Source organism: Saccopteryx leptura, chromosome 3, assembly GCF_036850995.1.
Source record: "Saccopteryx leptura isolate mSacLep1 chromosome 3, mSacLep1_pri_phased_curated, whole genome shotgun sequence".
Lineage (NCBI taxonomy): Eukaryota > Metazoa > Chordata > Mammalia > Chiroptera > Emballonuridae > Saccopteryx > Saccopteryx leptura.
In genome coordinates, this window is record NC_089505.1 from 224,671,053 (window position 1) to 224,697,380 (window position 26,328).

The following is a 26,328-nucleotide window of genomic DNA, read 5'->3' on the forward strand; positions in this document are numbered from 1 at the left end:
TACACACAGACACACACTCACACACACTCACACACACCACCATTATCCCCAGGGTTGTAGAGAAGTGACTAGTGAGGTGCATGTGAGTGGATTTAGAGCTCTCGGGTTCTATGTGTCAGGGGTTACGCATGTGTATGTTTCTCAAGGGCAAGGCTGTGTCTTCTCCTTAGGAACCACCTCCCTTCACCCCCCTCCCACAGCCTGGAATGTTATTAGACACAGAGTGGGTGCTCATTGAATTGAAATCTAATGAACTGAAAATTGCCTTAATACAGATCCATTTTTTAGAAAACAGCATTAGTGTCCACAGGCCTCTGACCCCAGATGGAGTGAATTCACAGACTCCAGGCTCCTCAGTGAGTGTGCAACTGCCTCCCACATCTCTACTCTCTCCCAGGTGCAGGGCCTGGTCCTCACTGCGTGGGACCCAGAGTCTGGGGGCATCTGGATGCTCAGTGGGAAGGGGCTGAGGCAAATGACCTCTAGTGAACCTCCAGTGAACACTGGACGTTCAGTTTAGTCAATTAATTAAAATTTTCAGTGTGTATTTACTGACCACCTACTGAATGGATGTCAACTCTGGGCAATTACCAGAGGAGCTTTTTAAAATACAGATTTGGGGCCACCGCCTAGAGATTTTGATTGATCTGACCAGAGGCGGAAGTAACCGCCCGACTGACTGATTCTGCTGGCAGCAGCCAGGGTAGTGGCCGTCCTCCCTGCAGGGCAGGCTCCTGCGGTCAGTCAGGACGCTGCTCCTGCCCCCGAGGAGACAGGCAGCGCACTGGCCGAGAAAGACCGCAGTGACGAGACTGGGATGGAGGGCTGGACAGGGCAGTTGGTGGGGAAACAGTGGGGACGGGGGAGATCCAGGAAGGCTTCCATTCTGGGGAGCACATGGGCCAGAGTGCACGGTGAGGAGTAGCCACCCCCAAAGCCCCATCCAGATAATAGCCGCCTCAGGAAGGGGAGGGAGTGTGTCTCCAGTTTGGGAAATGGAGGAAGTGGAGTGACGGTGAATAATCTTGGTCATAGGGAAAAAGCAGCCCATCCTCTGCTTGGCCTACTGACATAATTTATAGGACCTAGAGAGCTTGCATGGCCTCTAGAAATCTTTGAGACAGCCCCAATGGGAACATAGCCAAAGAGCCCTTGGCTGTGGTGACCCTTCAGGGCACAGAGCAGTTCATGTGTGTCCCACTGGCCTCGCATTGCCAAGCCCTGTGGTCCTGCCGCGGCCACAAGGCGGGCCCCTCCCTGAGCAGCTGTATCCTTAGGGGCTTACACGTCTATTGACATGTACAGCAGTCCCATCATCAGAAATCCACTGGACATGGGACATCCTGAGAGGGAGGGGACAGGATTAATCTGAGGGCTGGGGGCAGCCTTGCAACCATGCGGTGAAGCCAACCAGATTAATAGAGGAGGGGGGGTAGACCATTAGGAAGACAAAGAGAAAATCATGCTGGAGCAATAGAAAGGGAAATCTAATACCAACTAGGGAAAAATAAATGGAGATTAGGGCAAACAAATTAGCTTTAATGGGTTCAATGCTAATACAAGAATAACAGTGAGCTGTGAATGTCTTTGAGGGGAAGATGGGATAAGGAACCTGAGCAGTCATGCAGGCAACAAAGACAGCGCAGGGCAGGGCGGGGACAGGCTGAAGGAGCAGAGAGAAGGGAAGTGTCAGGGTGAACGGGTGGGAGACATGGGGGAGGGGATGCCATGTTCCACCAAACAGGACTGTGGCAGGAGGAGGAGAGGAGAAAGGGTGCAGGGTGATCAGCAGCAATGGCCGATGGCAATAAAAGTGAGGCAACTGGAAGAGACTGAGGACAGAGGAATAAAACCTGAGCAAAGGCTGGGGGGCGGGGCGGTGCAGGGTAACAAACCGATGTGGAAGAGAGGGAGAAATACAACCAACTGGGTTTGGTCTCTGCCTAAAGAAAATCATAAAAAGGGAAAATTAGGCCCCTACAAAATGAAAACCTGGTGAGGATAGTGAAGTGGGTTTTGGAATGCACCCACGCTTGGCGGTGACATGAAGTCACATTTGCTCTAGAGAAGGGGCTGACTGTCCTGGAACAGCCACGCTCCAGGCAAGCGCATGGAAGGGGCTGAGCCTGGGCCTCTGCCTGGCCCCTTCGTGAGGAAGCAGCCTTGGGCAAGTTAGGAAGCATCTCCTCATCTGGAAAGTGGGGATAATGTGCTACCCCCTTAATGGCTCGTACGAGAATTACACGAAAAGATGTGCTTACCTGGCTCCAGCAAAAGCTTTTCCCACCACCTGGCTACAGGTGTTATTCTTAATCATTGACTCACAGGGGGCTGAATGCAGACAGTGGCCTTGCTCACTTCCTTCCTCCCACTTTCCTCTTCTTCAGGTCCAGCCCTGGTAAAATACCAGCCAGTGGGTTCTTTCCCAGCTAGAGGCGAATGCAGAGGATTAGCACATCCACCTTGTCTGCTGGCCTCTGCCCCACCAGCTCTCTCACTGTTGGGGCTAGAACCTCCCACCCTCTGGGCTGACCTAAGGAAGAGCATCCAAGGAACCAAACTTCTTAGCCTGTTGTTCCCAGGGCCTTGGGCTACCCTCGGACTGGCAAGGACTTCAGAGTATGGGTGGCGAGGAGCTGGAGCTGGTCCTCATAGTCTCACCACCCAGGGCCTCTTGGGCTGCAATAAAGTGTACAGAGGGCACCTGAGGAACCAGCCAGTAGATGTGAACTGTAAGGCTCTTCGCTACAGCCTGACAATGACCCATTTAACGTTGACAACGAAGGCCTGGTGGAAGAGCCAAAAAGCAGGCTTCTGAAGTTGTCCCCAGGCTCTGCAGGGGGCAAATCTCTCTGTTCCCAGTGGCAATATATGCACCCACCTCTCTAAAGAACTGGTGTCTAAAAGTGTGTTGCCTTTGGAAAACAGACAGTTCTGCTCGGGGCAAATGCGTGGGCTCTACGAGCTTGTTTTGGACTTGCTTCCTTCCCTCTGTTCTTCCCTCCTTCCTTCCTTCACTCCAATAATTAACTCAATTAGCATTCACTGGGCACCTACTGTGCATTATACTGGGTATTAGGGTTTCCCAGATAAAGCAGTCACATCAGCCCTTGAGGGGCACAGTGTACGCAACAGGACACAGCCGGTACAATACACTTACATCTGCTGCATGTCCTAGTAGAGAGTATGCCTTGGCATGTTTAAAAGAATGTACCAGAGACAAAAAACAAGAAAGGTGGAGGCCTTCCTGTAGGCGGTAGCTTCTTGGGCTAGTTCAGGTATAAGTATGAATCGATCAGGAGAAGGTGAGGAAGAGGCACTCCAGCACAGAGGACATAAACAGGGACACGGGAGGACTCAAATGTTGTAGAAGAAGAACAGTAGGTCATCCTGTGTGGCTAGGGCATCATATTCAAGTCTCAGACAGGTAGGAAATGAGGTAAGCCAGGGTCAGCTCCTGTGGGCACCTTCCTCCAGATTTAGTAGCTTAGACTTCTCCATGCAAGTGGAGAAGTGCCCCAGAAGTTTTCTTAAACATGGGAGTGACATGGTCAGACTTGGGTTTTACATGTCCTGCTCTCCAGGTGAGGGTCATATCTGCAAGGTTGGGTGCTGAGACCAGTGAGTCCAGGTGACCGGTTAACCCCTGCTTACCCTCATCCTACTCTGTACATCACTTAGATGTTCTTTGGTTGCCTGGAAAGAATTCTATCTTTTGCCCTCCTGCCAGTATTTTTAATACAGTGCCCTGCTGTGTCCTTCTTAGCACCCACCCAAACCATGTTGTACATTTATTTGTGGGCATCACTATTCCTACCCTGGGAGCTTCACAAGGCAGGGTCAATTCCATGTCAGAAGTTCTAGTAAAGTGCTTGGCAAGGGATAGGTGCTCAATAACGCATGTCAAGTGGGTAAACAAGAGCTTAGATGTGTGCACACTGGGGATGGTAGGACAGAACTGGTTAGGCAAATATTTAGGAGGTAGAAACATCATGGTTTGGTGAGAACTCTGTATGAGGAGAAGGGAAGCTAAGGGCAGTTTGGTAATTCATGTGGCTGATATTTCTTGAACACCTAATATTATTTAATGATGAACAAAACAGACACAGTCCTGCCGCATGGAGCTTTCGGTGTGGTGGGAGAAGACACTGACCCCTCATACACACAATCATACAAATAAACTTAAAATTAAAGTGTGCCTGACCTGTGGTGGCGCAGTGGATAAAGCGTCGACCTGGAAATGTTGAGGTCGCCAGTTCGAAACCCTGGGCTTGCCTGGTCAAGGCACATATGGGAGTTGATGCTTCCAGCTCCTCCCCCCTGTCTCTCTCTCTCTCTCCCTCTCTCTCCTCTCTAAAAATGAATAAATAAAAAATAAAATAAAATAAAATGTGGTTGATGTCATTCAAGAAAGGTAATAGGTGCTATAAGAACATCTGAACAGAAGCCTTACCCTGCTCTACAGAATGAGGTGCAAGCAGAGCCACCTGGAGGAAGTGACCCTGTGCTGAACTGCTCAGGGCAGGTAGGAGTGGACCAGATAAGAGGGGAGACAAGACTTCCAGGGAGGGAACACACAGGACAGCTCTAGAGGAAGAACCTCTTTGGCAGCAAAGAGGACATTTCTGATAGGAAGTTGAAAATAAAAGTGAAGGAAGGATCTGAGCTGGAGGTACCAAGGCCGCCCACGGTGCCAGCAGGACATCGATAGCAGGTCAAACAACGAGAGTGGGCGGGATCACTGAGCATGACTTCAGGGGAGTGCAGCACCCGATTGGAGAGAAGCCTGGAGGGGGAAAGAGAATGGGACAAACAGGGGCGGAGAATTTCATTAAAAAGAAACAAGTCTGAAGGTCTAAAGAACCAGAAGAGAGTATTACCATGGGAACCTCTTCAAGAGGGAAAGGACAGCACCCGCCCCACCATCCATGGTTGTTTGAGCACGTGCTCAGTCTGAGGCACATGGTGAGGTGGTTGCTGGACAGCAAAGGAGGAAGTAGGAGCAAGTCGGAAGACTTTCCAAGAAATCTGGTTGAAAACGATAGGAAGCAAATGTTTCATAGTCAAGAGGAGGGTCTTGTGTGTGTGTGTGTGTGTGTGTGTGTGTGTGTGTGTGTGTGTGTGGTGTTTGTTGTGGGCAGGGCCTGGAAGGCAGCAGAAATGGATTTGCACTTGTAAGTAAGGACTTAGTCAAAAGGGAGAGGTAAATGGTATAAAAGGAATGGGAGCCTAGTTTATAGAGTATGGTTCCAGAACAGACAGAGGGGAGGGGTCAGTGAGAAAAGGCTGCTGTCTTCTCTTGGTTCCTTTGGAGCAGGACAAGCACAGAGACAACAGCCATGCAGCCAGCTGGGGCTGAGTCCAGATGCAGGTGCTGCTGTCAGCATTCCAGCCCCTTTGTCCTCATTCGAGGCCTTGGTGCCCTGGTAACTCACCACTTCGTGGAGGAGGGAGGGATCCAGGGTGCAGACTTGGGGTGGAAGGTGGGACAGAGGTTGGAACACTGGGTTTACTCCAGAAAGGTATCAAGCCAAGGGGAGCAGCTGGCAGGTCACAGTGAGAGAGCACAGCATGCAAGTGAGAGTGCTGGGGAGACCGCACCGCCAGGCTGGCCGAGACGGGTTAGCGTCGGCATGGCCACTCCTTTGTGGAGGGATATGGGCACAGCATGATTTAAAGAACACACACCTCCCGTTATAGTCCTGCCAAGGCACCAACTCTCATCATAACACCCTTCTAGGTGAAGGCAAAAGTCCCAAAGCAGCTAGATGGAAATTTTTACAGCACAAATATTGTACCATTGTCACTTTAGGACTGGACAGAGGCATGAGGAACCAGACAGCAGGTACAACAAGAAGACAGTAACTGAGTTTGGGATTCAGGCCTTCCTGGTGGGGAACCACTTACCAGCCATCACAGCACCCCTCGCGTTTCTGAAGCATTTGTCTATCACATGTATTTTACTGAAGCATTAATTAAAATTTTGTGACAGGCGCTTGGTATACAAGAGGAGAACGCATAAAACAATGTAAAGAGATAAGTTTGCATTGTTCAGTGTTGTAACAGAGACTTGTGCAAAGCACTCAGGAAAACTGTCCCCACACCTTAAGGACTTGGGTGTTGGTGACTATAGCAAGAATTTTGAGCAATGAGCCTATCTTTCCCTCCTACCATCCGTACTCCTCAAAGCCTGTAAAGGGTGATGAAGTTACCAAAAGAATCCCCAAACTGGTGGTTACAGAATAGTTATAGGGATATAAATTACAGCTAGGGAATACAGTCAGTAATATTGTAATAACTATGTATGGAGCCAAGTGGGTACTGGAAATATCGGGTTGAGGGCTTTCTATAATAATTGTCTAACTATGCTGTACATCTGAAACTAATACAGAATAATATTGAATGGAAACTGTAATTAACAAAACCAAGAAGAAGGTCTTGGGACTGAGATTTCCCCAAATGATCACTTTTGTAAAGGATACATTTCTGGAGAGCAGGTTTCACATGGAGCTTTGCAGACCTCCAGAGGCACTCACTGTAGGTCCTTTCCGGCTCTGGAAAGTTGGCACCACCTTGTCTGAGAACCTTCATACCCAGAACTGCTGTGTCAGCTGGGCATCTTGTCTTTTCCTCCACACCCGCCATTCTGCACCCACGACCCTCCAGACCATGGAAAGGGTCTCTGTTGAGAAAGCTTCAAGCCTCTACCTGGTCCACACCTCCTCCCAGGTCCAATCAGGGGCCCCCACTCATTTTTGGCTTCCAGCCTCAAAGCCCACCCATCCACAGCCACGTTGAAAGGTGGTCAGCACAGTGGGTGCTGCGGCCCTTCAGTGCAGGAAGGCTGCACCCACCTCTGGGCATTTGGTATGACTCTCCCAAAGGAGTCCACTCCCCCGCACCGGACACAGGAAGGACAAACGTCCTTCCATCACAGGGAATCAGCTCCAAACCTCAGACCACAGGGTATCTCCCCTGCGGCTGTTGGCACTTCCCCAGCTCTCCTGCCTGCTGCCCCCAGCTGCAGCCCCACTGTCACCTCCTGAGTGCCAAGACCCTGTGCTTGCACTTTTTCCCTGTGCAGACTTCTTCACCTGGTGACTTATGGACTCGCTAGCATCTGGACTTAACCTCTCTCAAATTCAGTGAGAGGAGGAAAGGCAGAGAGACAGACTCCCACATGCATCCAGAGCCACCCTGCAAACCCACAAGGGGTGATGTTCTGCCCATCTGGGGCCATGCTCACAAACCAAGCTCTTTTTTAGTGCCTGAGGCAGAGGCAACGGAGCCATCCTCAGAGTCACGGCTGCAGGAGGAGAAGAAAGAGAGAGAGAGAAGAGAGAGGGGAAAGGCTGGAGAAGTAGATAGTTGCTTCTCCTGTGTGCACTGTCCGGGAATCGAACCCAGGACATCCACATGCAGGGCCAATGCTCTACCACTGAGCCAACCATCCAAGGCCACCCCAGGGGTTCTCAACAGGGTCTGTACAGCCCCAGCCCAGCAGCACAGTCCCACCTAGGAACTTCTTAGAGACATGGGTTCTTGGTTTCATCCCAGACCTACTGTTTCAGAAACTTGGGGCATTGGGCCCCAAAGCCTGTGTTTTAACCAGCCCCCCAGTTGATTCTGATGCACACTCAAATTTGAGAACCACTGCCCCAGTCTTAGGGTGAAGCTTGAGCCATAACATGCAGCCATGTAAATATTAAAAATTAGCAAAATTTGACACTTACATCAAGATTCTCAGCCCCATCTCCTTATGGTAGCTGTTAGAGGTCAGCAGCAGGTGCAGTAGAAGGTTCTATGTAGCTCCATTCAACAAATGAAAACACTGAGATTGAAACAAAACGCAACTTTCTCAAGTGATAAAGTTAAAACAGCAAAGTCAATGCAGGAATCCAGCCTAACTCTCTGAATAACAACACAAAGTCCCTCAGAAGCCACTAAAATAAAACAAAGCACCAGAAAATTCAGAATCTGGAGGTATAAACTTATCTTTCCCTTAACACCCCTGCTGGCTGAGCCAGTACATAACCTTTCAGGAGGGTCCTGGGGCCTTGAGGTTTTAAGAACCCTGGTCAGCTCTTCAAGGTCAAGGACAATAACTCACCCAGCTTTAATGGAGAAAGGGGTAGTTTTTTTTTTTCAATCAAAATACCCAATTCATACCACTCAAAAATGGCATTTGGTTTTTTAAACCAGCTGCCTATCTAGAGATGAAGAACCCGACGTGTAGGAGGTCTCTCTTGCAAATACTGAGGTACTAGCACAAACACCTAAGCCTGAGTCGGTGACCGAGAGCCCAGTTCTGGGCAATGAGGACAAAGCTGGACACTCAAGGGCTTGTCTGGGCTTGAGTGGCCATCTGGCGCCCCCTTGTGTTCGGTGTCTGGATCCCCAAAGAGCCAAAAGACAATCAGAATGGAGTGAGGGTCAAATGGCTGCAGCCATTCTCCAGGGGAGGGGCTGTGACCAGTGAGGAGCCAGCGGAAGGGCTCAGGAGTGGGCATGAACCACTCCTCTGCCTTCTAGGCGGCCCTGATGCTCCTCCAGATTTCTTCCCGGTCCTAGTGGACAAGCACTTGGGGACAAGATGTCTAGAAGGGGAAAGTTGGAAGTTGTGCCCAAGCTCACCAGGAAAATGGGTCATCGTGTCCCTCTTGCCAGGTGTTTGGCCAGCGGGCTTTTCCTCCTGGCGTCGTGCCCGGGCCAGAGGCTTTTGGCTTTTTTTTTTCCAAGGAAACTGACTGTTGTGCTGAAGACAGCTTGGGCCCCAAGGAGACATTGCACAGCAGTTCTGAATGTGCTAAGTCAGTGGGTGTTAATGGGCACGATGTGCCCAGCGGAGGCACTTCCCACCTCAGCCATTAATAGTCCCTAACAGGCTCACACAGAAGGCCTGACTGCTCTTCCTCCCTGCCTGCCTGCTCCCCCACCTCCACCCAGCGTCCACCATCACTGCTGATCACCACGTCCTGCCCAGTGAGGAAAGATGTCTTAATGCCCAGGCCATGGCCCCTCAACACAGAACTACAGGGCCAGTGTTGGCTTCTAGGGTCGGCCCTGGTCGTAGAGCAGGGCTCACACCAGAAAGCAGCGTGGTGGGAACCTTAGCCCTTGGTGCGCCTTGGCTCTTCATCATACAAGCTGAGTCACATAAGTCGTATGAATCAAGCCACTAAAACTCTCTAAGCCTCAGTGTCTTCATCAGACTAATGGCGCTCTCAGCCCTGAAATGAACCCGACTTGCTCTGGGGGTTGATCATTCTAACTGAAAAACCCCTTCTCACCTCTCAGACTTCACCTGGGGTTGCATGGCCCGGGCTGGTTTGCCCTTTCTCCCTGTGCTCAGCTCACACTCTTGTCTTCAGTCTCACCTTAAACTCTTGGAGCCCTTCTGTGGTCTTCTGAGCTTGGGGTCAGTCCCCTCCAAGGGTTCCATACCTTCTTCATGTCCCTGGCCCGAGCAGTGGTCATGTGGTATTAATGGGCTGTTGGCATTCTAGGCCCCACTTTAATAACCTTCATGAGGCCACATCTGCCTTATTCACCTTGGCATCCTCAGGGCCTGGCGCAGCACCCGCCACGTAGTAGGCACACAATAAATGTGTGTCTGAATAGGTGGGTGGGCTCGCAGTGAACCAGGCTGCCCCACCTGGCATTGACCACTGTGCTGGGACTATTGTCTTCTCAGGCCATGGCGGGCTGAACCAGCTGGGAGGGGCCTTTGTGAATGGCAGACCCCTGCCGGAAGTGGTGCGGCAGCGCATCGTGGACCTGGCCCACCAGGGTGTGAGGCCCTGCGACATCTCCCGCCAGCTCCGTGTCAGCCATGGCTGTGTCAGCAAGATCCTTGGCAGGTAAGCACGAAGTTCTTCACACACCACCTCCCCACAGGGCTGGTCTCTGCACCCTCCAACCTCATAGCCACCCTCTCTCCCAGGGACCCACGTCCCAGGACCTGGACAGGTGTGGGGGTGTCTCTGGGCTCTCCTCTGATGCTTTTCTGTTGTGTTCCTGACCTTTCTTCTTTCCATCTTTATCCATTTCTTTTGTTTCTCCCTCTTCCTTTTCTCCTCAGCTCATGTCTCATTTTCTAAAGGTGTTTTTGCTCCTATAGCAGGAGATTCTTCCCCAAAGGTCCTCCCCCTGCTGAGACCAAAAAGACAGAGCCGCTAGGGAAGGGGCGCACTATTAGAGGTAGCTTCCGAGGCCGAACCCCTGCATGAGGGATTTCCAAGTTTGTACTTCAAACTGTAACTCCCAGAGCACTTGCAATAGAAGCACAGGACTGCTAGATGGAAGGCATATTCCTAGGCCCCACCCTCTCAGGCAGCCGGGCCCAGATGCTGTGAGCTTTATGAGATAACCAGGTGACTCTGCACACTAGAGTCACCAGGGAAACATTAATTAATAAAACAATGGAGGTCTAGTTCTTAGCCCATACCCGTTAAAGCAGAACTTTAGGGGAAGGACCCCAGGTTTGGTATTATACCAGCCCCTCAAGTGATTCTTGTTTGAAACCCAGAATGAGAACCCTCTACTAAAGGTTCAGGAGGAACCAGCAGCAGCATCCAGGCTGATGTAGCCACAGAACCTGGTCGGAGGCAGAGAGTTGGGAGCTTCGAGTAGGGAGGGTGTCTGCCGCCCTTTCCCAACCCACAGAAGGATTCAGAAGGAGCTCTGATTTAAGGAGGCAAAGGGACTGTCACTAAACTGTGGGAAGCTCTGGCCTCCTGACTGAAGTGGTCAGGGAAGAGTGGGGCCCCTTCAGGGGTCATAGAGGGGAGCCTGGGGTGGGCGAGTATCCCAGAAAGGAAGTGGCCCCTGGATGGTGGCAACAGATTGGAGTTTAAAGAGCAGATGCTATCCCATGGCAGGGGATAACAGAGAGTTTCAGGACAATCAGGTGGATATCCTGAGATAGGTCACTGATCTGCCGAAGCAGCTGGCTGGGGTGAAGGGTGAGAAGGAGAGGAGACTCTGGGAGAGTAGGCTCAGCTTGAGGATCTGGACGAGGCCAGAGATCCAGGCAGGGCTGGGACTCCAGAGTTCATGAGGAGTGGCTTCAACCTGAACTACATAACCTGGTAGAAAACCCGTGCCTGTTGTGGGCTGGGGGGTGGGAGCAAAGGTAAACCAGCAGACAAGGCAGAGGCCCCAGTGGCCTCAGTTGGCCTCCTGGGGAGGCGTAAAAACCAGAATTGGCCAAAGAGAAGGGTGAGTCAAGCTGTAACCAAGAGAAGACGGGCTGAGGAAACCACTGTGAACCTGAGCACCTACGGAAACTTTCCTTTCCTTAGGAGGGAATCTTTTGTGCCCAGTCAGGTGGCCCCTGCAGGCACTCACACTAGCCAGAGGGAAAGGAAAGACAGAAGCCAGGAGTCCTGGGGTCAGAGTCTCAGCAGAATGTCTGATCAGGCAGCAGTACAAACCTGCACATGTGGGGAAATAGCACTCGAAGGTCAAGTGATTGAGGCCAGCCCTGGGGGCACGTTCTACCCTGGGCCCCTCCCCGGAAGCCTGAGAGCAGAAGAGGGTCTCTGGCTAAGTCCATGCCCCGGGACCCACCTGCCTACTGGGTAATCTTTGGGTTGTCTATTGGAGTAGGTACTACGAGACTGGCAGCATCCGGCCTGGGGTGATAGGTGGCTCCAAGCCCAAGGTGGCTACCCCCAAGGTGGTGGAGAAGATTGGGGACTACAAGCGACAGAACCCTACCATGTTTGCCTGGGAAATCCGAGATCGGCTCCTGGCTGAGGGCGTCTGTGACAATGACACTGTGCCTAGTGTCAGCTCCATCAACAGGTGAGAGACAGCCAGAAGCCTGGGGCCTCGGGGGGTTATGAGAGGAAGTCCCTGGTTTATGGAGTAGAGCTGGGAAGGGGCCTCAGAGTCAGGCAGGAAGCCCCTGGACACAGGGCAGGTTTCACACCTCCTTGCCTCCTCAGGGCCACAGGCATCCTCATTCCCTACCTGGCTGTACTTTATGCAGTTTCCTTCCTTACACACATCACTTTTCATTCAATAAAAGAATCTTCTTGAATTGATCCTTTCTTAAACCACAAGACCTCTAACTTGGCCCTCATTCAGGCTAAACTCACTTGTTAAGCCATTAGTAACTCACTCTGTATATTAATCAGTCCTTTGCTCACTCACTCATTTGTTCATTCATATACACAGAATTCACTGTTATATGCTAGGCCCTGGGGATATGATCCTTGTCTTGGCAGAGCTTAGTCTAGTGGGAAGAGACACACTATTCAAGTACCCACACAACTGTAAAAATGAAGCTCTAACCCTGCTGAGGAGAGGAACACGAGGATGTGTGAGCTGTCACTGGGCAATTTGGTTTAGGGAAGTTATGAGAAGATGCCCTTGAGTATGAAGCAATGAATAAGATTTAATTAGCTGAAAAGGGGAGTGCAAAGAAAGCACATGCAAAGGCCCTGTGGCTAATAGGATCTTATACCAGAAGCTGAAAGAAAGCCAGTAGATAGGGAGGAGGGGAGCAGGAAGCAGGCTTGGGGGGGGGGGCTATCAGCAGAAGTTGCCCTTTAGGGACTAGAGGCCAGGGTACATGCTCTTGCCTCTGACCCTTGAGCAATGAAAAGGCCTTGGCAGTTATAAGCAGCAGGCTGACTTGCATTTCAGAAAGTCCAGTCTGCTGCAATTGTGAGAAGGGACTAGAAAGGTCAAGAGTGGATGGGGCGGCCAGTGAATAATGACCTGGAGGGAGAGCCTGGGTGGTGGTGCACACTGAAGTGCTGGTGGTGAGATGCAGAGAGGGATAAAAGCTGAGGAGGTTATGAGGTCAGACCCCAGCACCTGAGAATGGTTTGATAGTGGGGGTGAAGAGGAGGAGGCAGGGGTTAAACCCCACCTGTATTTATGCCTTGAGTGACTGACAGCACTGCGAATGAAATGGGGTGAGGAGTACAGTCATGAGTTTGACGTGGACAGGTTGAATTTGAGGGGCTTTTAACACACACAAGTGGGATTTCAAAAAAGTGAGTAGATCTGGGGCAGCCACTGGCCCGACTCCTCCTCTTCTCCCCACTGGCCTTTCTTTTCTTCCTCACAGAATCATCCGGACCAAAGTGCAGCAACCATTCAATCTCCCCATGGACAGCTGCGTGGCCACCAAGTCGCTGAGCCCAGGACACACACTGAGTGAGTGTTGAGGGGCCTGCAGACACACTTCCTTGCGTAAACACGCCCATCTGCACACACACACTTGCCCACATGGCCTGCCCTCTGTGTGGACCAGGCCCTTCGGTGGGAACAAAGCCTTGCCGGGTGTCCAGGGACTAGTCACTGAGATATTTAGGAAACACATCATGTGGCCTTGACTTTAGAACTCCTCCCAGCAGCATCCCTACTCCTCCATGGTAGTGGCAGGGGCTCTTAGAGGTATCCTCCCCATATCTTGACCCTGTCCTTTTCGTGGCCTGCAGTCCCCAGCTCGGCTGTTACTCCCCCGGAGTCCCCCCAGTCCGACTCCCTGGGCTCTACCTACTCCATCAACGGGCTACTGGGGATTGCCCAGCCCAGTGGTGACAGCAAGAGGAAGATGGATGACAGTGAGTGGGGTACCCAGGGGATGGGCTGGGAGCAGGGGGGCAGTCTGTCCCAGTTCTGACGGCAGAAGCTCCCCTTTGGCCCAGGATTTGTAGTGTTGACAACTCCAGGCTTGCAGCACATGGCCTGTCTCTGAGACAGCCATGCCCTGAGGCCCTGGACCGGGTCCTTTCCCTCTGCAGCTCAGTCTGCTCCTCCACTCTGGCCTTGGGGCGGGCAGATGGGTCCCCTGAGAGCTTTCTCCCTGCCCGGGGATGCCAGGTGACCAGGACAGCTGCCGGCTGAGCCTCGACTCCCAGAGCAGCAGCAGCGGGCCCCGCAAGCACCTCCGCACGGACGCCTTCAGCCAGCACCACCTCGAGCCACTCGAGTGCCCCTTTGAGCGACAGCACTACCCTGAGGCCTATGCCTCCCCCAGCCACACCAAAGGCGAGCAGGTGAGAAGCAGGGTGTGGAAGTGAGCTGCAGTGGGCTGGGGCCAAGCCAGGCACCATTTCTGAAGACCTGACCTGCCTGCAGTTCTGCCAACAAGCAGCCAGAAGCTCTTCGATGGCTCAGGGCATGAGCTTTATGCAGCTCCAGGCCCGAAACATCTGCTGTTCCACCAGATGCTGGCACTTCCTCCTTCTCCTCCCAGCCCTCTTGCCTTCCCTCACCCATTCTGAGCTCAGCCTTTTCAGGGGAGCCGCACAGCCAGGTGGTGCCAACCCCCTGCCCTCAGTGCCTCCCAGCCCACAGGGTCAGGCCCCACAGCTCTAAAGCTGCAGCCCAAAGCCTTCACACCATGACCTCAAGCAACACTTCCAGTCCCACCTCCAGCCACTCATACCTGCACACCCCATGACCCTGCATTACTCATACTCCCGAGCATGCACTCTCATTCACACTCTCTGCTCCGGCACATCGTGTGCCTCTGTGAAGAATGCCTTTCCTCCCACTTCCCTGCCTGGAAAAATACCGCCCGGCCATTATGACTCAGCTCAAGCATCACTCTGCCCATGCATCCTCCCCCACCCCAGTGTGTGTTCCTTCTCTCGCCTGTTCCTGCACCTCAGCCTGCCACTCCTGGTCACCTCTCACACTGGAACGCAGTTGTCCAGTGGCCAGAGGTATAATGACTCAGTGGGCAGCATTTTGGAGCACCTTTATATGGTCTCTACCAACGAGCACGGGTCCTGTTATGACAAATGCTAAGTAAGGTGAGGTGAGTAAACCATTTGAGAAATCCCAGCAATCAATTGCAAGTTCCAAGGGCATTCTCCTTTACAGCGCTCAGGACAGGGGGCAGTTTATAGTGGGCTGGCTTCTGTGAGGGTGGCAAAGACAGCAGCCATCTCCCCTCGGCCCAGCGAAGCTCTACCACTCTGACACAACCTCCAGGATGCTGCCTCTGGTCGTTATTATCTATCAACACTCACATGTTGTCCCCCACCCCCAACTCAGCCCCTCGGCCAGCTGAAGAGTTTTAGGGCCGCGTCTGCTCTCCTTCTTTGCTCACGCTGTTATTGTGAGCAAAGCCTTATGCCTTTAAGTTCTGAGCAAGACAATGGTGATGATGCCACCAATCAGCTGAACCATTGCCAGTGGCCATCTGGGCAGCTGGGCCCATGCCAGCTCCGCAGCTGGGTAGGCAATCTGTGTCAGCGATTTTATCAGCCTGGGCCGTGGCAACCACGAGGGGTGCAGAGAAAGCAGGCCATCAGCAGACCTGGGGACAGGGCTGGGTGCTCAGCGAGAGTCAGCACATGGCTCCGGAGGGAGTGGGGGCAGCAGTGGGAGCCTGCTCTGTTCCAAGGAGCTTGTACAGCCCAGTGCGCAAGCGCCAGCTGTCCTGGCAGAGTGGAAGAACACTGTCTGTCGCCGAGACCCTGGGCACCTGCTGGGCTACAGAGCTATTTCTTAGCTTCATCCTGAGCTCCACAAGGGACACTGCTTGATCACAAGGAGACCGAGACTGCACCATGCTGGCGCACCTGCACAGGAAATCATTAGAGAGAGTCAGAGCTAGAGGGACCTTGGGACCACAGAGCCCAGGGTCTTCAATTGTGTGGAGAGGTGCCAGGGCCAAGGAGATTGGGAGGGCTTGGGGAGCAAGAGGCCCTGGTGTCACTCAGACTGGCCCCCTGTGTCAGAGGCAGTGTTTCTAGGTAAGGTCTTATGTGAAGACTGGAAAAAAAGTTTGAAAGCCATGGAACTGCTCCCAGCCCTCAGGACATTGAGCCTAGCCTTTCCATCTGCGGGCCCCCTCCCCCAGTGAGTCGCCTGCTGGTCATGCAATCACCTGGTTTCTGGTGGGGCAGCGAGAGCCCAGCCTGCTGAGGTGCCTTTCCCACCCTTGATGATGACATTGCTGCCAAAGGAGCACCTGTGTTCTCTCACCTGGAATGGCAAGGCCCCTGGCCTGGGCAGCTGAGAGAGGCACAGGTCAGGACGGGGCAAAGCCATGCCATCGTTTCTGTAAAATCGAAAAGGGAGAGTGTTGGACAGAATCATCATGTGGCCTCGTCTCTGTTCCTATGTCACTGCCTGGCTTAGTCAGGCATCCCTGCGGCTCTCGCTCCTCTGTTTTCAAGTGCACTGAGAAGCGGATCCACAGAAGTGAAAGGCAGGATGACAGAGACCGAGAACTTGGCAGCTCCTGACTCCAGATAACTGAAATAACAACATCCGCGGTAGCTATTTACAGAGCACGTGCTTTCCCAGGCTCTCTGTGCTAAATGCTCCGTATGTAGATAACATCTACAATCCTTACGTCAGCCTCGTGAAGCAGATCCTACTGCCCCTGTTATACAGGTGAGAAAATCAAGGCTCAGAAAGGTCAGGACACTATAGCTGCCTGGATGATGGTCCAGAACCAGGACTCACCCAAGTTCTAAAGTACTGTGCTGCTCTGCAACCCAATTCAAGTTCGATCCCTGCAAGAAATCAAGTCATCACTGAGATGTGTAAGCCATTCTGTGCATTGTCACTAAAATATCTGGCTATATAGGTTTGGTTTTCTTTTCTTTTTTCACTAAGTTTCCTAGAATTTGGAGTAGCTATAGGATTTTAAATAGGTATTTAGGTAAGGAATCAACACATTCACAAGGCATTTTAAACTTGCTTTATCCTCTTTAGAGACTAGGTATTTTGTTCAATTTCGTTGAGCCACGCTGTAACCAACTCCACCTGGCCTTGAAGCTGGCCCCTCGGAATTGTGGAACCAGAGTCCCAACAAGTCAGTGATTGATCCACACGATAACGGTGCCCTGGTGGCCTCCAGGATTGACTGTGGCTCCTAGAGGTGCCTGACATGCAACCGGAAAGTGCTGTGGCTCCTTGGAGAGCCAGCCTGATGAAGTCATGGAAGCAACAGCCTTAGTGCGCTTTACATAACCAGGGAGCATTCCTGGAGTGCAGTTTTGCACAGTTCACATAGTGCGTTTGTGATGTGTGTGACCCTCACGTGGGGAACAGGTGTGCGCTGTGCTTGCTGCCTCGTCTTCTGGTGGGAGGGGTCATGGTAAGGAGTAGTGTGTGTACCCTTGAATTGCACAACTTCTTTCTGGAGGGAACCCCTTAGGAGATGGCCCTGCTTGTGGCAGTAAAGGCCAGGGAGGGTCAAACAGGAGGTCTTAATAAAGAAAACCCCAGGTATTAGATAAAGAACTTTTCAAACAGTAATAACCCAAGTATCATCTTCAAGCTGAACCTGAGCATTTCTGTGTGCTTGGATATGGAGAAAGAGAAAGGAAATTCACCTGTTCTTGTGGGGAGCCACCTCTGCCGAGTTACTGAAGGAGATAATACCTGGGGCAGGGATGGGAGTCCTCAGTGTGGACCCTGTTTCGTGAAGACTTCAGGGTTTCGGGGTCTCTACAGAGAAAGCAGATGCAACCTTGCGTGCCCACATCACAGAGCTGCCAAGGGAGCGGATCAGAATAACAGAGGTGGAGCTCTTTGCAGATGTAAGAAGCGGTGATTATGTTTCCCAGTTTAGGGTAGCGGCTGGGATCATGGCCCTGGACCTCTTGGGTTTAATCCTGGCTCTGCCCCATATGGGAGAGCGACAAATTTCCTGACCTTTTTTGCACCCACATTTCTTATCTGGAGAGGAATAAATGAGCTGAGTGAAGCAACTGCACAGCTCTGTGGGCAGAAGACTCCATCTCGCATCTTGTCCTTGGTGGGTTCACATTGTGTGAGCAGACGAGGCAGAGGACCCCTGTCCAGCCAGGGTGAGGAGACGCTCCATCTGGTGCCTGCTCTCAAGTGCCCGGCTGGCTGCAGAGGGGAGCTGTGAGCTGGGATTAAGAGAACAGCTAGGTTGTGAGTCGGAGAATAAGAACCAATTAAACACACTAAGCGGGGTCAGGAGTGAGCAGAAGAAGGACACATGAGAGAGTGTTTTCTGAGATATGGCTGCAGTTAAGGCTTGCCCCAGGGGCCTTTCTGCTGACTTTTCTCTGTTCTCCAGGGCCTCTACCCGCTGCCCCTGCTCAACAGCACCTTGGACGATGGGAAGGCCACCCTGACCCCTTCCAACACACCCTTGGGGCGCAACCTCTCGACTCACCAGACTTACCCCGTGGTGACAGGTAGGATGCCTAGAATTTCCTGGGCCACGTGGCCCTAACTGCCAGGTTGGGCTGGAGGGCAGGCGAAGGCAGGGCACGGCTGGCGTGAGGAGGAAGGTGTTAGGGCCCTGGATCTAAGAAGGACAGAGGGCTATACTGGCTGGGTCTCCAGGTGGGTCACAAGGGTCTTACCCTCTGTGCTCAGCCCCTGCTCTGCCTGCGAATCCCCTCCAGAGGGGCAGTCGCACCAGCCCTCAGTCTGCACTGGCAGAGGCATGGCAGCGGTGAGCTTCTCCTCACCGCACTCGGCCGCGGAGCACCCATCCCAGCCCAACCCGACCCCGCACCCCCATCTCATGGCTTGGTTATGCATGCTTCCACCGTCATCTCACCCTCTCTCCTTGTCTCCCTCCCCGGCAGATCCTCACTCACCCTTCGCCATAAAGCAGGAAAGCCCCGAGGTGTCCAGTTCTAGCTCCACCCCTTCCTCTTTATCTAGCTCCGCCTTTTTGGACCTGCAGCAAGTCGGCTCTGGGGTCCCAGCGGGAGCCTCGGTCCCACCCTTCAATGCCTTTCCCCACGCTGCCTCCGTGTATGGGCAGCTCGCGGGCCAGGCCCTCCTCTCAGGTACGACAGGGAGGTCCGGGCCTGCTGCCTTCACGGGGGTGGGAGGGGCCCTCAGGGCCAGTCCCGCGGGTCCAAGGGGTCCAGTCCCCTCTCTGGCCTTCAGTCCTGTCCACCACCAGCCTCTTTCCAAATTCCTCCAGCTACTGTTGGAGGAGCCAGGATGTGGATCTCCATGCAACGAAGTCAGGCCACAGGGAGCAGGCACCCTGGGGTGCCTGGAAGTGGGGCGCTTGGCAGATTTCCAGAATTTTCCCCGAGGCCCCATAGAAAAGCAGGGACCTTGAGGTCAGGAGTCAGGTGCTGTGAAGTGGTAAACACTTGGTCTGAGTAAAAAATTAATTAGTTAAAAGAGGGGAAAAAGATTGACAAAACTTTGGAGGAAAAAAGTCATTTGGACCAGACTCTTAGAGGACAGAGGGCCAGTGATAGGTGGTCTTCACAGTGTAGCTCCCGGTGTGCGTGCTTCACCATGTCACCCTTGAAGGACACTCAGCATAGTGACTCACCCACCTCGGAGTCTCATCTCAAAGCATGCAGAGCTGGAAGCACCTGAGGGGTGTCTAGAGCAAATCCCCTTATTACTGAGGTGAGGCAGGCCAGGGAGTGGGCCTGGCGGGGGCCCTGATTAGGTATGAGTATCGGCAGGTGAGGGCTCGGCCTAGTGTGCCCTGGGCATCAGACCTGGCGGGGCCAGTCTCCCTGGCAGAAGGCCATCTGGCATCTAGCCAGGGCCGGAGCACTGGCGGAAAGAGCGAGGTGCTTGGCTTGGGCAGGGAAGGCCTCTGGTGGAGTGAGGATGGGGTGCAGAGTCCCATAACAGGCCTCAGAGAGCTGAAGGGCCTCCGCAGTGATGAGGCTGTTTTAGGTGTGAGTGCAGGCATTGAACCAAGAGGCAAGGGAGAAGCAGAAGGGGACACCCGTCTGACCAGCGGTTTTCCAATGTGCTGGGGGCCTCCCAACTCTCTCTTGAAATGGAAGTTTTTGCAGAAGTCAGATCCCAAGCCAGACAACTAAAGAGTGACTCTGCTTGGAGCCAGGCCCTCCCCCTGAGTCCTTGGGGAGGAAAACTACTGCTCCAGAGAGCAAGACCTCCCCCTCCCAGAGGACCATAGGTCATATTACCCAAGGGCATCCACCTTCTCCTGTAACGACGCTACTCTTCTGTTGGTTGGGCCCCTGGGATTTTTCCCTGTGCACCCCCACATCTGATGTGGGAGGTCATCTTAGAAGAGGTGGACAGAGAGGTAGAAGGTTAATAAAGGAAGCCAGTGTGTGGGAAGCAAGGAAGAAAATGTTGACTCAGAGCTCAGAATTTCAAAGGAGGGCGAAGTCAGTGGAGATGGGTCATTTGTTTTGACCAAAGTGATGAAAGGAGAAAACCTGTGAGCTAGGCAGAGTGATGTCAGCCAGAGAAAATGGGCCAGGGAGGGCCGGGGAGGGAAGGGAAGCAGGAGAGACTCCCGTGCACTGTGGGTGAGCCGCCACCGCTGCACAGGCCAGCCTGCCTCGTGTGCATGGCAGGCCGAGGCCACGAAGGCCACAGCGAGATAAGGAATGAGGATGTGACCAGGCATATGAGGATGGGGAGCAGGACCAAGAAGAGAGGGGGAAGGACAGATTTCTCAGAGTACAGCTGAGTGTTGGTTGATACAAAGTGTAGCTGGAACAGCCCAGGACAAACTCTGTGCCTGAAAGCCTCCACATTTTCTCCTCTCCCTGTCTGTCGGGCCTTCAAGCACCTCTGTCAACATGCAATCAAGTCAGGGGGTGCTTCCACCTTCTATCAGTTCTTAGTTTAGTGACATGCCTACTCTCCACAGCAGCTGCAGGACAGTCACCGTAGGGCAGAGCATCTAATGGCCTATGCCAGGGGTCATTCCGGCAGTAAATGCATGGCTTTATGTACCCTTCAGGCTGATGGCCCCAAGCCAGGACCAGGGGATGCTGAGGTGTGAGGTGTGAGCCCCAGGAAGGCTGATGGTGTCCAAAGGGCCCAGGCAGCACAGTCAGGGGCTTTGAGAAGAGCAAGTGGTGCCCGGGCTCCAGGGACTGGGTGCAAGCAGGTTGCCAAGAGTAGGACGCAAGGCAGAACTGCAGTTCACAGAGCTGGGCCAGCCCTGTGGCCCGGGCACGGGCCTGTGATGGCAAGTGTCCATACCAAACCCAGGGTATTGTCCTGGAGCTCCTTAAAGAATGTCCACGTGTGGCTCCTAGTCAAGACTGGACCTGAGCACCTGCCATGTGGCTGAGCCATGGTAAGTGGACTGGGGGGCCACATGGGAAAAGGAAAGGTCAGAGGTCAGCAGGAGAAGGATCTCAAGGGTGGGGAACTAGAAACTTAGTCAAGGGAAGAAAAGGTGAATTTGAAAGAAAGGAAAGGAAGTCTGGACCAAAGGGAGGAGAGGAAGATAGTGAGTGTTCATTCCATGGCTGGCTCAGCCCCCGCCAACACGGACCCTCCTGCAGCCCCTCCTGCTTCACAGCTCACCCCCTTCCTAACACTCAGGCTCTGCCTGTCCTCTGGCTCTAGGCTTCCCTAGACCAGCCAAGAACAAAGCAGCATCAGGATCTGGGAAATGTAGGGTCGCTCCCACATTCCCCCCCAGGACCTTTCAGTGCCCCATCTGGGGTCCCCACACACTTGCCAGGAAGGATCTGGGGGCACCTGGTCCTGGCTGCTCCAGGGATCACTTGAGCTCAGCTGGTCAGAAGGCTCTGAGTTTGGTTTTATCATCAAAGAGTCCATTACCCGCCTCCATCCTTTTGTGCAAAATTATATTTAGTCCTGCCAGAGAGATTTCTGGATCGCCATAAATTCTCCTTGCTATCAGAGCAAGATAAGAATTGAAAAGGGTCAGGTCGAGAGCAGACATCAAAGGGGGCAAATAAAATTGTCTGAAACCTTCTCTGCCCCCTGAATTCCTCCACACCATGGTTCTGATTCTGCTATCTACCAATATTTATATTCACCAATATATCTGGGGTGCTAGTGTTTTCTTCTAAAACCCCACTTCACGGCAAGTCAATGTGGACCTATGCCTGTGCCAGCTGCTGAAAAATAAGACCATATTGGAAATATGTTTGAGTGCGGAGGGGACAGAATTACAAACCAAAATAAACGTATGGTGAAGAGCCATAACAACAAATAAGTGGATGAAAGGGCGTGGTCAGACTGTGATGGAAGGTCTCTGCCTCACGGCTTCTGTGGTTTTATTTCTAAGAACTTGGCAAGGCTCTTGGCTTTGGGGGAAGAAACCATGTGTTTAAGGAATTGAAGCAAGAGTTTTGTGGGACTGATAGGAGAGTTTACGGGAACACAGTCTGGGAGAGGGCTCTCCTGAAGAGATGAAGTCTTACCGGCTTGCCCAGATGGCCAAGGGCATGGGAGGAGGCTTTCAGGGTCTGCTCCAGCACCGGTTCAGAAATCTTTGTCCTGCTGGAAGGAAATTAGGAGACTAAGGAGAGACAGAGATTAAAATCTCACAATACAGGGGAATGAGACTGATGAATTTAATTTCCAAGAGTCATCTGGGGGCTAGTTCTCATGTTGGGGGGCCCAGAGGGCAATTGTGACTGAATTAAGTGGGGGCTCAAGGGGAGCATGTGCCCTGGTGCTCTGCCCATGACGCTGCTCAAGAAGGGGCAGGGGCAGGAGATGGAAGGGATGGGACGAGGGCAGCCAGAAGGGGCAGCCCTGGAGAGCACCGAGGCCAGTCCAAGGCCGAGACCCATCTCCTCTCCCCGGCCCCATCACTGTAGACGCAGGTGCAGCCTCAGAACCCTGCTCACCACAGTGCACAGGAAGCCTCTGTGATCTGTCAGAAAGTAGGGTGAACCCGCCTCACCATCTGTCATCCATCCCAGCTCCTTGTGAGGCTGACTGGAAGAGACAGCTCTCTAAGAACACTTCATTTCTCTGTGTTCCAGCCACACCCTGGCCTGGATCTAAGCCTCCACCCACCTTGGGAGGAGAAATAAGGGAACAGGAGGAGAGAAGGCCTCAGGCCACCACTACCTCTCCCATCACTTTCCCACTCAGGCCACCTGGCCACCCTCTGTGCCCTTGCAGACACCATGTCGCTCCTTCTCTCTCGTGGGCTCCTGGCCGGCACTTGGTCCAAGGGCTGAGGGCTGCGTGTAAGGGCTGCCCATATTGCAGTCTTCTCTGAAGAAAGATAAGATTGTACCTCAGTATATCTTCTGCGTTCTTCTCCTGCTACTTCTAAATATGCTAAAATTCCCCTTTCCTCCCCTATGTTTCTCATCCTTCACTTGTTTGGACCCTGTGTCAAGTGCACTAAACCCAGCTATACAATTCCAGTGGGTTCCACTCTGTTTGTTCCAGCACCAAGTACAGCTGGACATGGTACTGAAGGTCAAACAAATTAGGGCTGGTGTTTACTTTTATCAACACATTAACACAGTTTCACTGATAACTCATTTCAAATAGGATTTAGTCTATAAAGGTTCCTTTGACATGTAACAACTTACAGAATGTGTTCATTGCACTGATTAGTGTTTACCTAGTGCATGAAGGCCTGGCTCTGGGTTACACAGGTAACATTATAGTAATAGTGATAAGGTGCATAAAGCCACCCTTCTTTTACTGCCATTTTGCACGTGAAAGGACTGAAGCTTTGTGGTAGTAGGCGGCTGGTCTAAGAACTCCCGATACATGAACCACAAAAGCAGCATAAGAACTGGGGTCCTCAGATTCCTAGACCCTTCCTTCCAGAGAAAGAGCAGGAGTCCAGCAGGCCTGGTACTGTTTGTTGACCCCTTACGCTTGGTTCCCAGCGCCTGTCCTAGTTTATGCCTCATCCTGACTTAGTGCCTGGCCTTGCTAATTTAGTATTCTTGCTTCCTGTTCCATCCCCAAGAGGTCAAAAAAGTGCCTGGTACATCATTCTCATTCACAAGTATTTGTTGAATGAACTGCTTACCCTCAGAAACTCTCCGGAAAGGTGAGGGGGAGTTAGTTACTGAGATTTTGGCAAGTATAGAGTTCCATGGATGTACCTTCCCTTCCATCATTACCTGAAAGGCTGAGGTATGAAGGACCTAGAGCAGGGGTCCCCAAACTTTTAACACAGGGGGCCAGTTCACTGTCCCTCAGACCGTTGGAGGGCCGGACTATAAAAAAAACTATGAACAAATCCCTACGCACATTGCACATATCTTATTTTAAAGTAAAAAAAAAAAAATGGGAACAAATACAATATTTAAAATAAAGAACAAGTAAATTTAAATCAACAAACTGACCAGTATTTCAATGGGAACTATGGGTCTGCTTTTGGCTAATGAGATGGTCAATGTCCGGTTCCATATTTGTCACTGCTAGCTGTAACAGGTGATATGATGCGCTTCCGGATCCGTGATGCGTGTATCCCACGTCACCGGAAGTAGTACTGTATGTGAGCCATGCTGCGCTTTGTGGCGCCGCCACATACAGTACTCCCGGAGCACAGGATGAGGATGGATCCCGTGCTCCTCTCACTGACCACCAATGAAAGAGGTGCCCCTATCGGAGATGCAGCGGGGGGCCGGATAAATGGCCTCAGGGGGCTGCATGTGGCCTGCGTGCCGTAGTTTGGGGACCCCTGACCTAGAGGGACCAACGGGAAGGAAGCTAGACAGACGGTGCCATAGAGGGGATGGACTTGGTAAGTTGGATGACAGGGACTCACAGAGGTTCAAATGAGTTTTAGGAAAGAAGCAGCCCCCAGTGTGGAAGAGGCATTGGGTAAAATGGTCACAATCAACATAGTTGTTCTCAACCAGAGGCAGTTTTGCAAACAGAGGACATATGGCAATATTTAGGGACATTTCTCGTTGTCACACTGGGTGGGAACTGCTCCTGGCATCCAGTGGGTAGAGGCCAGGGACAGTCCTGAACATCTACAATGCAGAGGACAGCCACACACAGCAAGGAACCCAGCCCTAAATGTCAGTAGTGCTGAGGTTGAGAAACCTTGAAACATCACCAAGAGCTCATTGACCAAATAATTCATCCTTCAAACTGGCATTTTGAGAGTTAAGTGGGCATTAGTAATAAATACGCTGTGGTCATAACCTGGGCAGACCAGCATGCAGCGCCACCTTGCCAGGATCCTTGGTGAGGGAGGCTCATCTGGGCCTGCAGGTCATAAGAAGGGGCAATGGGCAAAAGGCATGGGCTGTTGGCACAGGGTGCAGAAGGAAAGAAGCTCACCAGGTCAGGTGGCATCTCCAAAATGAGAAAGTTTGTCCTTCCTGAAGAGGACGGGGGAGCCGGGGACCTCACAGAGCTATTTCAAGGTCACCAGGGCAAGGGCATTACCCACAGATACCGATTAACAAAGAGATAGGTGTCTGTTTTGCTGAAAATGTGTTTTTTAGGACCAGAATTGGCAGATGTGGAGTGCGTGGTCATGTGTAAATGCTAAATACCTGTCAGCCCCCGTCTCCTTTGTAGGTTGGGGATAGCTGGTAGATTTCATGTCCCTTGTAACTCTGATAGGTTGTATTCATCTGTCAGGCCAGGAGAAGGAGGACCACCCCTCGTCCTGGCTCAGTGGGAAAAGAGTGCAATGTCTGTCATGGGTTCAAAAAAGGATAGTAATGGGCTAGTCGGCCACAGTGTGCCACCCTACGTATGGCCTTGTTCTTGGTTCTGCTCAGAGCTGGGGCTGAAAGGGTGCGAGCTCTGAGTCCAGTGACCTCTAGCACACTTATTTGGGCCAGCTGTGCTGCTGCTCTGCTGGATGCTGAGGGGAACAACGAAGACCAAGAAGACAGCCCCAGCCTCCCTCCACTGCCATGACATTTATGAGTGAATAATATTCACGCGGACAAAATCCTGGGAGAACAGGAACAATGCAGGGCTGCAACAGTGGCGTTCCCTCCGTTCTGGGGCCTGCATGCTGCAGCGGACAGAAGGGAGCAGTGGGTCTGGGGGAGGGCTTGGGAGAGCCTGGCATGGCCGGAGGGCAAGCTTGCTGATTCTCCAGGAAGCAAGACAGTAAGTACAGGGGCTTCCTATTGCCCAACTGATGGCTTCTTGCTGTGTTTTTTCAGGGCGAGAGATGGTGGGGCCCACGCTGCCCGGATACCCACCCCACATTCCCACCAGCGGACAGGGCAGTTATGCCTCTTCTGCCATCGCAGGCATGGTGGCAGGTAAGGGGATGGGCTGCGCAGGGCGGGGAGTGTTGCAAAGAGGAAGTGTTGGCCACAGGTGAAGCAAGAGGAAGGGTGTGTCCTACGTGTAGACTTCCCGAAGGGCACGGAAGAATGGACCAGAGGCGCATCTCCTTGTAAATGTCTGAAGAAGGGGCTTCAGTGCAGTCCTGCCTCCTTACCTCTCCCCAGCCCGGCTTCCTTCTTCCCAGATGCTCCCACATTACCATTGTGATGATCAGGGCATGGCTAAGGCAGACGGGTGCTCATGTCCCAGACCTGCCACTCCTTCCATCCATTCAGGGAGCCCTGCTGAAGGGTGGCTGGGGTTGCAAAACACTGGCAGCTAAACATAAGCCAAGCCTTTAACCCGTGGTCTCCCAGTTATTTAATTGGTGAGTCGCAG

At 52.5% G+C, this 26,328-nt stretch overlaps 1 protein-coding gene across 6 annotated transcripts in view; it reads left to right on the top strand.

Annotated features, from left to right (window-relative positions):
- Positions 1 to 26,328, top strand: part of PAX8 (paired box 8) — a 55,852-nt gene that overhangs the window by 19,408 nt on the left and 10,116 nt on the right. Inside the window, exons 3-10 of one of the 6 annotated variants that reach the window (XM_066377705.1) lie at positions 9,695 to 9,860; positions 11,608 to 11,808; positions 13,085 to 13,173; positions 13,458 to 13,583; positions 13,843 to 14,018; positions 18,038 to 18,158; positions 18,558 to 18,764; positions 25,821 to 25,922. In XM_066377705.1, coding sequence (XP_066233802.1) covers positions 9,695 to 9,860; positions 11,608 to 11,808; positions 13,085 to 13,173; positions 13,458 to 13,583; positions 13,843 to 14,018; positions 18,038 to 18,158; positions 18,558 to 18,764; positions 25,821 to 25,922 — 1,188 coding nt within the window. The remainder of the gene's footprint in view (positions 1 to 9,694; positions 9,861 to 11,607; positions 11,809 to 13,084; positions 13,174 to 13,457; positions 13,584 to 13,842; positions 14,019 to 18,037; positions 18,159 to 18,557; positions 18,765 to 25,820; positions 25,923 to 26,328) is intronic. The other 5 variants (XM_066377708.1, XM_066377706.1, XM_066377709.1 and 2 more) reach the window with 5 other exon arrangements.